Source organism: Molothrus ater, chromosome 4, assembly GCF_012460135.2.
Source record: "Molothrus ater isolate BHLD 08-10-18 breed brown headed cowbird chromosome 4, BPBGC_Mater_1.1, whole genome shotgun sequence".
Classification (NCBI taxonomy): domain Eukaryota; kingdom Metazoa; phylum Chordata; class Aves; order Passeriformes; family Icteridae; genus Molothrus; species Molothrus ater.
In genome coordinates this window covers 5,882,465-5,895,476 of record NC_050481.2, presented here as the reverse complement: position 1 = coordinate 5,895,476, position 13,012 = coordinate 5,882,465, and the positions used below count along the sequence as shown (strand labels likewise).

The 13,012-nt window shown below is 46.4% G+C and overlaps 2 protein-coding genes across 2 annotated transcripts; one reads left to right on the top strand and one right to left on the bottom strand.

Annotated features, from left to right (window-relative positions):
- On the top strand, positions 1 to 4,859 carry EXOSC9 (exosome component 9). The gene is made up of 12 exons (XM_036382969.1): positions 1 to 104; positions 266 to 360; positions 986 to 1,105; positions 1,192 to 1,294; positions 1,702 to 1,839; positions 1,954 to 2,036; positions 2,205 to 2,337; positions 2,790 to 2,878; positions 3,052 to 3,198; positions 3,520 to 3,713; positions 4,012 to 4,090; positions 4,603 to 4,859. The coding sequence occupies exons 1-12, from the start codon at positions 39 to 41 to the stop codon at positions 4,682 to 4,684; spliced, it is 1,329 nt and encodes a 442-aa protein (XP_036238862.1). The 5' UTR covers positions 1 to 38; the 3' UTR covers positions 4,685 to 4,859.
- Positions 4,860 to 5,049: 190 nt separating this feature from the next.
- CCNA2 (cyclin A2) lies at positions 5,050 to 12,450 on the bottom strand. Its single transcript, XM_036382272.2, has 8 exons — positions 12,310 to 12,450; positions 11,985 to 12,219; positions 11,049 to 11,164; positions 10,493 to 10,716; positions 9,766 to 9,970; positions 8,957 to 9,070; positions 8,546 to 8,679; positions 5,050 to 8,127 (listed from the first exon to the last, which is right to left on the bottom strand). Exons 1-8 carry the CDS (start codon positions 12,448 to 12,450, stop codon positions 8,076 to 8,078), a joined length of 1,221 nt encoding a protein of 406 aa, XP_036238165.1. The 3' UTR covers positions 5,050 to 8,075.
- Positions 12,451 to 13,012: the final 562 nt, after the last annotated feature.

Sequence of the window (13,012 nt, the reverse complement as noted above, 5' to 3'; positions counted from 1 at the left end):
TCTCCCCCCCCCAGCCCCGTCACCCTCACGGCGCGGCCATGAAGGCGACGCCGCTCTCCAACTGCGAGCGGCGCTTCCTCCTGCGAGCCATCCAGGAGAAGAAGGTGCGGCGCCGGCATCCCCCTCCGTGCCCCTTTCTCCATCCCTTCCCCGATCTCCTTCCCCGCTGCCCGGCTGTCCCCGGGATCCGCCCCCGCGCGGTGCCGTGGCGTGCCGGGCATGGCGCGCTGACCCTCTCCGCGTGTGTGTCCGTGTGTTCCCGCAGCGCCTGGACGGGAGGCAATGCTACGACTACCGCAACATCCGCATCTCCTTCGGCGCCGACCGCGGCTGCTGCATCGTGGAGCTGGGCAGGACCAGGTGGGAGCGGGCGCTCGGCTGCGGGCCGCGGCTCAGCTAGAGCCTGAGGTTCCCAGGGATCTCTGTAAACAGATTGTAACCTTTCAGGCCTTAATGCCGTAGTATTTCAAGGGTAGGAGCAAAGAGGAGAAGATGGGAATTAAGTAAGCGGGAAAGGGATGGTGTTTCCGTGATTATTGTAGTTACAGCTAATTTATAAAATGCAAAATTGTTCCCTAGTTTCCCTATATCTCGCATTTTGCATTCTTCCCCAAACCAAACGACCCTTTTTTGCCTGTGCAAAAATGAAATATAAGCACTTTATGCATATGAATATGCACAATATGAATTATTGCATTATGAATTTATGCACAATATTTCATTACATTTTCTCATGTGTTCGAGTCAATTTTTAGTCTTAAAAGACAGGAGTATGTTCTAGTTCTTAACATTTGGTTCTTTCAATTGTTGACTTTGGTTCTTTCAATTGTTGACCAAATATGTATGACAGGCGTTGAACAAGAAACTGTCAGAGTGAGAATTACAAAGTAAAACCCTAACCACGTGCTTTTTTCCCAAGTATGTGTTTTGTTTCTAGATTTTCCCTGGTACGCTCTTTGACTTGGTGCTTTCTTTGCCTTGGCAGGGTTCTTGCCCAGGTCTCGTGTGAACTCGTTCCCCCTAAGCCCAGTCGGCCCACGGAAGGCGTGCTCTTCTTTAACCTGGAGCTCTCACCCATGGCTGCACCTGGGCTGGAGCCTGGCAGGTAGTGAATGTCTTAAGAGGACTAAACAGGGATGGTATAAAAGCCACTGTCATCGTGTTGAGTTTGGGTTAATTTTGTTCCAATAGGCAATCCGAGTTGCTGGTGTCACTGAACAGACTACTGGAGCGATGCCTCAGAGATTCCAAGTGCATTGAGACTGAATCTCTCTGCGTTGTTGCTGGTGAAAAGGTAGGAAAACTTCACTTCTGGTGGGTTTAAACTAAAAGATACGTGTAGTCCAATTTTAAACTGGCCTCTGTCTTGTGTTGGATAGTAGAAGTACTGATTTTAGGTTAGTGTAAAGATCCAGTCGTCTGATTTGAGAGGTATTTTTAACTTTGCCTGTCTGCATAGGCTTTCTGAACTAGCTGGGACCCTATAGAATGATGTTTAAATTGTGCTGAAGTGCTGCATACTTTGTCATAATTAAATCTGGGTATCTTCAAATATACCAAGATCTCTCATCTTCTTAGCCAAAGACCTAAGGAAAATATACTGGTTCTTTTTCTGGTTCAAAAAAAAAATGAACTAGTTAAAAAAAAAAAAAAAAGCTTCTGCAGAATCCAGCAGTTTTGTATTTTTTGTGTTTTTGTCAGGTTTGGCAAATTCGGCTGGACATGCACCTGTTAAACCATGATGGCAACATCACTGATGCTGCCAGCATAGCAGGGATTGTAGCTCTGTGCCATTTTCGCAGGCCAGATGTGTCTGTGCAAGGAGAGGAAGTAACTGTGGTAAGTTGTTTTTGGGTTTTGGTGGGTTTTTTTTAATTTCTTGAAATTTCTTTGTCACTTTAAAATCAAACAAGTTTCATAAATAACTGTGTTCTGGGCCAATTCCTTTCAAAGTACACTCCTGAGGAACGTGATCCTGTCCCCTTGAGTATCCACCACATGCCCATTTGTGTCAGTTTTGCCTTCTTCCATCAAGGGTAAGATTTTGAGGTCTTATATACCCATATAAAGGGTATAAATCTTGTATACCCCTTGTATACCATAGTTATTAATATGCAAACCAGCTCCTTTGTTTAATTGTGTTTAAGGGTAGTAAGATAGCTCGACTTCCTACTGTTGCCTCATGTTTCAAACCTTGATTCTAGGACCTATTTGTTGGTGGATCCAACTGAACGTGAGGAGCGGGTGATGGATGGGCTCCTGGTAATTGCCATGAATAAACACCATGAAATTTGTACCATCCAGTCCAGTGGAGTGGTCATGCTGCTGCAGGATCAGGTGAACCTTTGCTCTGACCAGTCCTTCTGTGGTGTACAGACTGCTTCCTGTGCTGCAGTCTTGATGTGGAAATATCCATGACATTTGGAAGCTGAGAAGTCAATTAACTTCTGATGTTATTGGAAAAGATGAGCTATTTTTTGTCTTAGTGGAAGAGCATAGTACTGTGTACCATGCTGCAGAAGGGATGTACAAAATGCATTGGTTTTGGTCAGATTTTTATTTTCCCTGAGATTTGGCTGAAAAAAAACCCTGCAAATTACTTCCAGTTGCACTCTGAAGCTATTAACTTTTTGCATAAGTCTCAGCGAATCCAGTCCCTCATGCTAAGGTGCCGTATTGTGTTTGTAATTCCTGTGATTTAAATGTCTGTGATGCTTATGATGCTCTGTAGTTTCAGTTGAAAACCTCTTGATTTCCTGGTTGTAAGCTGCTTTTTGTGTGTGTAACAGATTCTGAGGTGCAGTAAAATAACAGCTGTTAAGGTCGCAGAAATAACAGAACTGATTCAGAAAGCCTTGGAAAATGACCAGAAAGCCAGGTGAGTGTTTTGGGAAGGGCTGGGGTTTTTAGGGAATAATGTCAGATTGTGGTTTCAGCAGCAAATTGTCTTCCCTTGTATTTGCTTTAAATAACAAGCATTTGTATATTTGAACTTGAAAAGAGAAGCAATTTTTAGTTATCCTGAAATAATGTCTGTTGCTGAATGACCAGGAAAGAAGGCGGGAAGTTCGGCTTTGCAGAATCCATCCCCAACCAAAGGATCACTGCCTTCAAAATGGAGAGTGCTGCTGTGGACACCAACGATGTGGAAGAGCAGGCTGGAGAAATCATTGCTAAAGCTGACCCTCCCTCAGAAGTGTATCTTTTCCCGGGTATTACTCAGGGGAAGACCAGGCTAAACACACAGCTAAGATTCCTCATAGCTTAGGTAGCCATATAACCTTGAGAGGAAACATCATCATCCTCATCATCATCATCCTGGTCTTGGTTCGGTGTGATTTTAATTCCTTGCCCTAAGTGCAAAGCTGAGGTCAGAGCTGTGATGATTACAGTGACTGGAGAAGTGGCTCTCTGAACTGCCCTTTAGGGCTGTTCTCCCCAGCTTATAAACCGCCGGTTTGCTCTCAGAATACAAAGAAATTGACCGGCAAGCACCAAGGTTTTTCTTAACTCCTGCAGTTCTGCCAGTCCAGTAGTGCACACTCCTGGGACAGCCCAAATTGGGGAAGGACTAGAGAGTTCCTGGGGAGACCTTGAAGAATCTGAGAAGGAAGAAGCAGCTTCAGAAGAGGAAGGTGAAAGTGAGGCAGCTGCTTTTGAATGTGAGAAGGTGGAGACTGAGGATACAAGTACACTGAAGGAAACTAAGAGTGGTAAGTATTTGTTTTCTTAATATCAGATCTTATTGTACCACTTTATTAATAGTTCATAATTAAAATGTGAAAGGTCTGTAGGAAGAAAGAACCATTGTAGCCACTTTACACATTAGCTAATTCCACTTGACCCAGTCGGTTCTTTTCAAGAGTTGATTTCTGTAGTATAGGGAGGGCTCTAAACGAATCAGTAGCCCCTCTGGACGTTTCTTTAAAAATGCTGTGGTTATTATTTACAGGGGTTGTTTGTACAAAACTGACCAGCACTTTGGGGTTGGTGGGTTTGTGTGTTTTTTAGATGAACCCATTGTTGTGTCTGACAGTGAGGAGGAAGAAGTTGTCATTCTGGAACCACAAGAACTACCAAGGAAAACCAGGTAACCAGCAAGTGGAATTAGGAGGGTAAAGGTTTGTAAGGAGTATTACCAGGAAGGGCAGGATTTTGGCAAGGCCAAGAAAGGTTTCAGTGGATAAAAGGGAATACATATATAGCTGAGAGCAAGGAAGTTTAAATCCAGGCTAAATCTCTTGTCCTGGGAGGCCAGAAGCTGTCTGGTCTGCAGCTGTCTGAGATGGTTTTGGTCATTTGACTCATTTTAGTACTTCCAGAGGGAGTGAGAACATACAAGTGGATCTCAGTGAGAGGCTCCTGAGAGCTGCTGCAGACATTCTGTGTACTGCACTAGAGCTGATGTTGAATTTTACCTCCAAGAAGTGAGATTTGCTGCTGTATCCATGGAAACCCTTGTTGTTAGTGCACTTTCAAAAGATTAGCTTACACCTTGGCCCCGAGCATGGTGGGGAGTTGCCAAGTTATGGATAATCAGCCTGTGTTATTTTGAAAAACTACTCAGTATGTTTCTCTGATACAACTGTTGTTTGCTGACAGAACACAGACCAGCTCCAAACAAGAAAATCCAAGTAAGAAAGCATTTAACAAAAGGAGAAGAAAGAAGAGAACTACTCATTAAAGCCATCATCCCTCCTGCAGGAATGCTGTATCATATGGATTTTGGTGTATTATTACTGAGCTTATTTTTGTAGATAATTTTATTTCCTCCCCTCCGAATATCTGGTTTTGCTTTTATGTATATGTTAAATGATTGTACACAGATTTAAATAAAAAAATGGTGCCTGTAACTGAAATCCTAGGTTTGGCATCCAGCTGCAGCAAAAACTCACCTAGTCAGCTTTCTTCACAGGGAAAAATCAATGTGCTGTGATTAAAACCTTCTTGCCCCCACTACTCCACATCTTAGCTTGTACCCGGACCACTTTGTATGAAAATCAGCAGAAATGCATGGACTTAACAAACTAGCACAGAACTTCAGCAGTGGAGTTTCTTTAAAAGTTTACTTAAATATTACATGCAACAGACAGGAATGCTTCTTGAACTATAGGCGAAGAGTTATGCTCTCAGTTTAGGATCAGGCAAAACGAAGAGACAAGGAGGATCGCAAAATACCTGATCTGGGCACTTTGTTAGCAAACAAGTGACCCTGGAAACACACACATATTTACAGAGTGAAGCAGGGCTATTTTACAGGTGACCTCAGTGTTACATGAGCTGTGAACAGGAGAGAAGTTACTGTTGCAGATTTTACATTCCCCAAATCAGGTTAAGAACTTAATGTAAAAAAAAAAAACCCAAACGATATGTATATAACATTGCTCCCAGCCAGGCAAAGCTTGAATCAAGTTGTGCTCTTTCAGGAAGGGACCAACACACAAAACTTCTTTTCTCCAGGAGCTAAATCAGTGCATTTTCTTAGTGTCAGTTCTTCCAACCCAAAGTCACTGTCCTGAGTACAAAAATGGGTGAAGATGCAGTTCCTTCGTAGTTCTGTAGTACCACAAGACTGTAAACTTCTTCAGAAAAAAGAACAGTATTTTTTGCACTGCTGTTTCTCCCTTCTTCACACATAACATCCCTGTATTCCTTAGAGCCTTGAGTTGGAAATGATCAGAAGTTAACCTGGATAGGCTTAACAGTAGTACAGTACAACCTGGGATATTTTGTTCATGGCTTAGAAGCAAAAGCTGGAATTGTCCCATATTAACTTTGGAAAATGAGAAGGTGGAAAAAGATAGCACTTAATAGCAGAAGCAAGAGCTGCCCTGAGGAAGGAGGAACATTGTCATGCTGGGCAGAGATGCCAGCCCCTGACTGGAGATTTTTTTGTTAGGCTGCAGAGGAAGTCGGGTTGATAATGGTGAAGATAAAGCTCAGGGAGCATGGAAGAATTTTCCTCCATGCTATGGGAACAAATTCCATTGAAACTTGAGCACAGCTCTTTGATTAAGCACTAAATTAATACTAAAACCCACTGAAGTCTTTTCACCTAAAGTACTGCTACTTGCTCCTTTTCTGGAGAAAATACTTCATAAGCTTCCTTTAAATTACCCCTCCAATACTGATATTTCTCAGTGGTCTTGGAATAAACCACAGAAAGGAAGGGGAAGGCAGAACCCAGTTTCCCAGGAAGAGCACTGTGGCCTGGAACCTTCAAGTAATTGCTAGCAGTCAGCGTTGCCAGTTGCCTTTCCAAGGTCACAGTGAAAAACACATTCCTCCCTATGCAAACTCCCCGTCCTGCAAGGTTAAAGTGTTTCCAACCCCAAGCACCAGACATGATAACACTGCACAGGCTGTCCCAAATTCACTTTAGCATTTCAGTATCAGCCCACTGAAATGAATCTAAACAAAGGCTGTTGGCCAATGAAATGTGGTTCTTCATTAACCATTAGAACATGCATAAAAGTCCAAGCGCATCCTAAGAAGATCAGATTGGCCAAAAAGGCCACTCCTGCTGCTTATTTCAACCAGAATTTTGATCACCGTTGGTTTTGTAGTTGGGGTGGTTCAGGGAAGGCTCAGGCAGCAGCACAAGGGTTGGGGCAGAGGAGTAACTTTGTAGCTGCTGGGATGAGACAAGGAGTTCTTTCTCATTAACTGCTGCTGCTCAGCCTGACAGAGATGACGATTTGAAAAAAGTTATTTCAAATAGCCCACACCCAAACAGCTGTTGGACATCTGTGAGGAGGAGTTTATACTGCTGGGTGCCCAGATAACCAGAGACAGCACCAAGTTGAAGAGGCACAGGTTTCACAGGGCAGCCCTTGCCAAAAGGCTTTAGAAATGAATGCCAGTTTAAGATGACAGCAGTACCCCTCAGTGATTTTAAGCTCTTGGCAAGACCACTAACATCAGATACAAAAACTGTTTATTAGCCAACCTGGAAATGGCTCAATTCAGCCCACTTCCGTGCACTCACTGCTTTACATGCCAACAGCAGCAGTACAGGGCAGCATCACTCCATTTACACAGGCTGAAGGTAAACATCCACTTGATCTAATGCTGATTGAATGCCAGTTTGCTGGTGTAACAATTCCAGAACTAAGGAACAACATAGCACATTTTTGCTGTGTGCCAGAGAGGGGCTCCTCCCAAGTGTGAGTGGCATACAGAATTCCTGCTGCTCTGCATGCAGCCCATCCATGTCAGAAGAAATTCCCTGCTCTTGAGGCCACAGAGCAGCAGCTCACCCACTGCAGTTTAACCTCTCCATCACCCCTAAAGAGGTACAAGGCAAGCAGACTGAGGATTAATGCTCTCAGTAGGCATCAATGGACTTTTGGGACAGCCAACACATCAGTGGGAACTCCATGGGTTTAGATTAGTATCGGTTTTACACTTGGATCAGAAGATACTGACAGCAAGACCATTTTCTGTGTAGTGGAAGCACAAGGTATGAACTGGTGCAGGGGTTTTAACTGTGCAGTCCCTGCAGCAGAGCATTCAGCCTTTCTTTCCCCTGATGAAGCATCTGGCACTACATTATACAGCAACTGGGGCACGTCCTAAAGATCTTCATGAGTCGGTTCCAGCAAGGAGCTCTCCTGGTGGCCAGAGAGTTTCTTCCAGTTTTGTAGCCATTAAGGCAATGTTTTGGATCTATGCTAAGTCTCAGTTTAAACTAGACAGAATAAAAATGCTACTGATACTCTGTGGGGACCAAATCTTTCTTACTCAGAAGGAGAAAAAGCCCTACTATAATAACGCACTGCTAGTATTAACTTTTAGTCTATAATTAGATAAGCAGTCTCAGACTTCACGTGGCCTGCATGGTTAATTCTGTGCCTGAAGAGAACATTTTGATAAAAACACAGCTAAAACTCTTAACAAGATTGCATGTACAAAAGATTTACATTAAAACCACATGAAACTAAACTTCATAATTGAAGTCATCAAAGCCTGTATTCATGTTCTGAGTGATCATATCTAGGATCCTGAACCATGTTTAAAACTGTACATCATTTCCTGGTAATATACATCTCTTAAAAAGATCAGTCTCTTGATTACTACAATAAGTTTAGTGTGTCTGGTGGGTCAATGAGAGATACTCCATGGTACCTAGAGAGGGAACAAAAGAGGCAGGATGTCATCTTGCTCAAGAGCTCTTTGCCACAAAGAGCAGCATAACTGCAGCAAAGCACATTTCCTACCAGGCAGGCAGGAAACATTCTGAGGCTTGTTGGCTGCCATGCCCCATGCAGATTTTCAGGAGAATTAGGTATCACCCAACTGTAGGAATGTCAAGGAAATTCCTCCAGTTTCTACCTGACAGTTCAGGCAGCAAGAGAAAGTATTGCCTGACAAACTACCATGTAAAAAACCCAAGGAGTGTCTTGTCACCCTCTCACTGAAGAGGTGAACTTGGTTAATTGAGTCTGCCTGAAGACTCAAAAGATATATGTATCCCACACCCGCACCCTGCCAGGCACTTACATGCTTGGACAAATCAGACATTAACACCTCCACAGGTACTCACTTGGTACTCTTGTACTTTTCCCTTATGGACTGTTGTGTGTGCTGGGCTGCTTTGAGGTAGGTGTTGTGTAGGTCTATGAGGCAAGGCTTGATGTCTTCAAGGGTGTAGCCCGTTACTTTGCACAGGGATTCAGGCTGAGGGGAAAAAAGAAAGGCTGAGGGACATTTGAATGTTGCTGTTCACTTATGCTGATTGCCAGTGGTGGAGTTTTCAGCTTCCTGTTGAACCATATTTACACCTCACCCCCGCCACCCCATTTTTCAAATGCCACAGGGAGCAATCCCTAATTAAGAGTCCAGGAGCACAGAGGGGCTGCAATTGCTGGACCCCAGGCCCAGCACTCAGAACTGTGTACAAATACACTGGGCACACACAGAGGCCTGTGAAGGCTCACGCTGGAATGCTACGTACCCAGCTTTGTCCAGTGAGTGTGTAACCTGCCAGATGAAATGCTGCAGCAGCAATAACTGATGGCAAGTATTTCAGGTAAGGATCAGCATCAATTAGACTCAGCTCTCCCAGGTACTGCAAGAGAAATGAAAAAGGGAATCATCTCCTTCCAAAAGTTAACAGTTGCTCTAGAACCCTAACTTGAGCTTCCAATCCTGCCATCAGCTGGAAGGACATCTTTTATCAGTTTCCACTTACTTTCTCTTTAAGCATCTCCTGCTAGCTACTGCCAAACAGCATTCCCAACACATGCTTTCCCAGTACATTTTATATTTACAAACATAAAAGAACTAGAGGGAAGAGTGTTATTCAGGTCTGACCTTTGCACAGAAAGACAAATACTTGTGTTTAGGACCTCTAGTACCTACCAGAGAGCTAGGATTTACTATAACTTCAGCTGAAAGGTTATCTGTGCTCTGCTCTAGAAATTAGTCTCTGGATTTAGAGCTTGCTGCTGGTTGAGGAGAAAACCAAACCAAAAGTCCTTTTTTTGCCAAAGTGTGTGGGGGTAGGTGTGGCAGCTGTAGATAAGAGAGAGGGAAACATCTATCTAGCAGTGCAACAAGCCCCAATTTCAAGTTCATTAATCTCTGCCTCCTCTGAATAAGGGTGCATGCTTGAGCCAGGCCAAGTGCCAGCCTCTGATAAGAATGGAGTATCCCAAACAGAAAGTGGCAATAGGAGTGTTATACATATATACATACATGTGCAATAAGTATCTGCAATAAAACTCTCTAATTACACGAGCTGAGCTAGGAATTCCTACTTACCATGGACAGGCTCTCCACTTTAGCATCCGTCTCTTGGTGTAGGAAGTACTGGGTGAGGAACTGGTTGATTGTTGGAGCCGCCAAGTCAAATGACAAAACCTTCAGAATTAAGTGCTCCATCCTTAGGACCTGCTTCTTGGTGTAGGTATCATCTGTGATGTAGACAAACTCGGCTACTTCAGGAGGGTAGATCTCTTCAAACTTTCTGCCAGGAGAAACGTTTATGAGTAAATAATTGAGTACTAGAAAACCACCAACATTCAATGAAATGCTCATTTAAATTCTGACTTGAGAAGGAGCTGGGCACTGGTGCCAAACAAGTTTGCTGCAGTTGGTTCGGTAGCTCTTGAATCACCAGGATTTGAAATTAGAGCTACAACAGCATGATAAATCAGGACTAAGGAATTTAGTACCTGGAGTCACTGAAACTCCAGAATAACACACTGAATTAGCAAAGGGGGCAAGCACAACTTGCTTTTCACATGCCTTAGGCATATTCCCTCAAATACTGTTTTAGATGCCGACAGCTGCAGCTGGAAATAACAGATCCTTACTTCAGGGGTAAACTTCAAAGATAACTGCCAAGCTTTTAGGTGGATAACTCCTGATTTTTATCCTACTGTGAAGCCCTCCCAAGTCAGTCCTGCTCTAGGCAACAGAACAGCCACAAGATTTTCATCTCTATGAAACCAGCAGGTGGAACTTGAAATGAAGCAATTTCACTTACGATGCGAGCAGCATAGCTGCAGTACCCACAAGCTGAAGTTTTCCTCTCAAAACAGACATGGAAGAAAGAAACCTATCAATGTAATTCACAGCTAAGTGCAGGGTTTCATTCTGTAATTTGTATTCTTCTCCAACTTCCACCAGCCAGTCCACAAGAATAGCCCGCATGTTGTTTGTGATATCAGGTTGCTTCCTCATGTAACCTATTTTGGGCTTGCACTTCACCTGTAGGTTTAGATGACAGATAAGAGTTGAGGCTGGACCACGTGCTGGTAGGGAAGCAACTGTTTAAACTCCATTTATCACAGTTTAACAAATCAGAAGTAAACACTGGGGAGTTTAGGATCAGTAAGTTCTATTTCTGTAATCTTGCTTCCCAGCTTGTGCGTGGCACAATAAACTTTATCACAATAAAGCAGTCCCGTGCTCTTATTTCTCCCTTTCTAGCAAGCTCTAATTTAGTCACTGTCTTGGTAACTCATGTTCAGATACATTTCTCCACCCCAAACTCTTCCCCCATGGGCTGTATGCAAATAAGAAAAGGGACAGCAGCTCACCTCCATTTCCCTCAGGTATGAATGGATTTCACTGATATAGTCTGGCACGTTATTAACGTTTGGTGCTTTCTCTTCTGTTTCTGAGGTTATTGACATATCCATAATACTTGGAGAATCTAAGCAGAGGATAACAGCCATGTTAAAATGGGCACCATCACATCATTTCCTCACAGCACAGGGAACCTTGTGCAGGCTCACTCAGCTGGACTGGGAGTTGGGGAGGCTCTACGAAAGTGAAATGTTGGGGCAACAGGGAAGTTTTCCCCTTCCCCTTTCTCCTCTTCCCGCTAAGAATAAAGAGATGGAAAACTCTCTTGCAATTATGTAGTGCTCAGTGCACCCTGTGTTACCTTGTAACATAGATGTGGATCCTGCAAGCTTAGATTGCGTCTTAAAACAGGGCAGGGGTGCCGGAGCTTTTTGTAGCCTCCCTAAGCGGATCAGAGGAAAACCAGCCCCCAGATATTCAGACACGTGCTACAGAAGATGGATCTGGCAGTTCCCATTTTTCACATACTGGAAAGACCTCAAAACACTTGCACCACTAACTGGCAGAAAAACCTTTTACATCTTGGGATCTGGGTAAAGTCCCTTTCTAACTCTGTAGTGATAGCAAAGGGCGAGGCTTTATAGGTTGATTTTGTTTGTAATCTGGCTTCTCTCATGAGGTACTGATAGCTAAAGTTATAAATTACAAAACGGCCTAAAACAGCAGGGGATAAGAACAGAGGCTCAGCTGCATGGAAGAGCTGTTGCATCCTGGTGGCAGGCTCAAAGGAACCAAACCAGCCCGCGTCCCAGGCCACAGCCCTGCAGCTGGCTCTGGGAGCCCTTCCCTGGGCGAGCTCCTCCTCGCTGCCCGGGGGCAGGCAGGGCCCTGAGGGGAGCAGGTGGGACGCGGCCTGCACGGCGCCCCGGGGCCGAGCTCTCACGTACCGAAGCTCAGCTCCATGGCGTTGCCCAGGGGAGCCAGGGGCCGCCGCTCGCCCAGGGTACACACGGCCGCACGCAGCCCCATCGCCGCCTCCTCCTTCTGCCCGGCCGGGACACCCCGCTGCCGCCGCGGCTCCCGCTCCCCGTCGGGCTCGTCCACATGGACGGAGAAGGGCTGGTGTTGGTGCTGCTGCAGCCCCGCCGCCGCTCCATGGCCCTCGCAGCCGCCCCGCGCCGCCTGTGGGGAGAGCGGCCGTCAGCGCCGGGCCCTGACAGCTCCCGCCGCCGCCCCTTCCACACCGCCCCGCTCCCGCCGCTCCCCCCTCACCTGCAGCGGGATCCCGGCGCGCTGCTGCGCCCCCCGCAGCAGCCCCAGCGCCACGCGGGTGCCGGCGGCAGGCGGCGGCGCCGCGGCTTTGCCGGCCGCCGGCGGGGGCACGTTCTCCTGGTTCTCCAGCTCCGCCAGCATGGCCGCAGCAGGAGCCGGGGGGAGCGCGGCGGAGGGGACGGCGGGGCCGGAGCGGCGGGGCCGGGGACGGGCGCGCCTGGAGCCGCCCGCGCCGTTCAAGTAGCCCGCGACTCTTGAACCGCCCAATGGGCGAGCGCGGCGTCACGGCCGCGCCGGATGGGGCGGACAGAGGGACGGACAGACAGACACGGGCGGACGCGGAGGGCGGGGAGCCCACGGGGAGGGAGCGCGGCTGCCGGGGACGGCAGGCCCCGCGCCCGCCCAAGGGAGGGAGAGAAGAGTCTCGGGGGTTCCCGCCGGGAAACGTGTGTGGGAAGCGAGCTGGAGCTTGTCCAGCCGGGCCCCTGAACGTGTCCCGGGAGGGGGGGGGTTGGCCGGGATAAAGGGAGGCTCAAGGCGAGACCTCATCGCTCTCTCCAGCTCTCTGAAACGAGGGGATAGTGAGGTGTCCGCCGCGAGGCGACAAGAGGAAATGGCCTCACGATGAGACCATAATAATCTTTCGATTATCAAAGAATCGCAGACCGCAGAGGTACTCGTGTTCCAAGGAGCTTGCTCTGGG

Coding starts and splice junctions, on each gene's coding strand:
- EXOSC9 (XM_036382969.1), top strand. CDS start 39: ATGAAGGCGACGCCGCTCTCCAACTGCGAGCGGCGCTTCCTCCTGCGA. Junction 361..985: donor GTGGAGCTGGGCAGGACCAG/GTGGGAGCGGGC, acceptor TTGCCTTGGCAG/GGTTCTTGCCCAGGTCTCGT. Junction 2,037..2,204: donor TTTGCCTTCTTCCATCAAGG/GTAAGATTTTGA, acceptor CCTTGATTCTAG/GACCTATTTGTTGGTGGATC.
- CCNA2 (XM_036382272.2), bottom strand. CDS start 12,450: ATGCTGGCGGAGCTGGAGAACCAGGAGAACGTGCCCCCGCCGGCGGCC. Junction 11,165..11,984: donor CGCCATGGAGCTGAGCTTCG/GTACGTGAGAGC, acceptor TCCTCTGCTTAG/ATTCTCCAAGTATTATGGAT. Junction 8,680..8,956: donor CACTCACTGGACAAAGCTGG/GTACGTAGCATT, acceptor TTTTCCCCTCAG/CCTGAATCCCTGTGCAAAGT.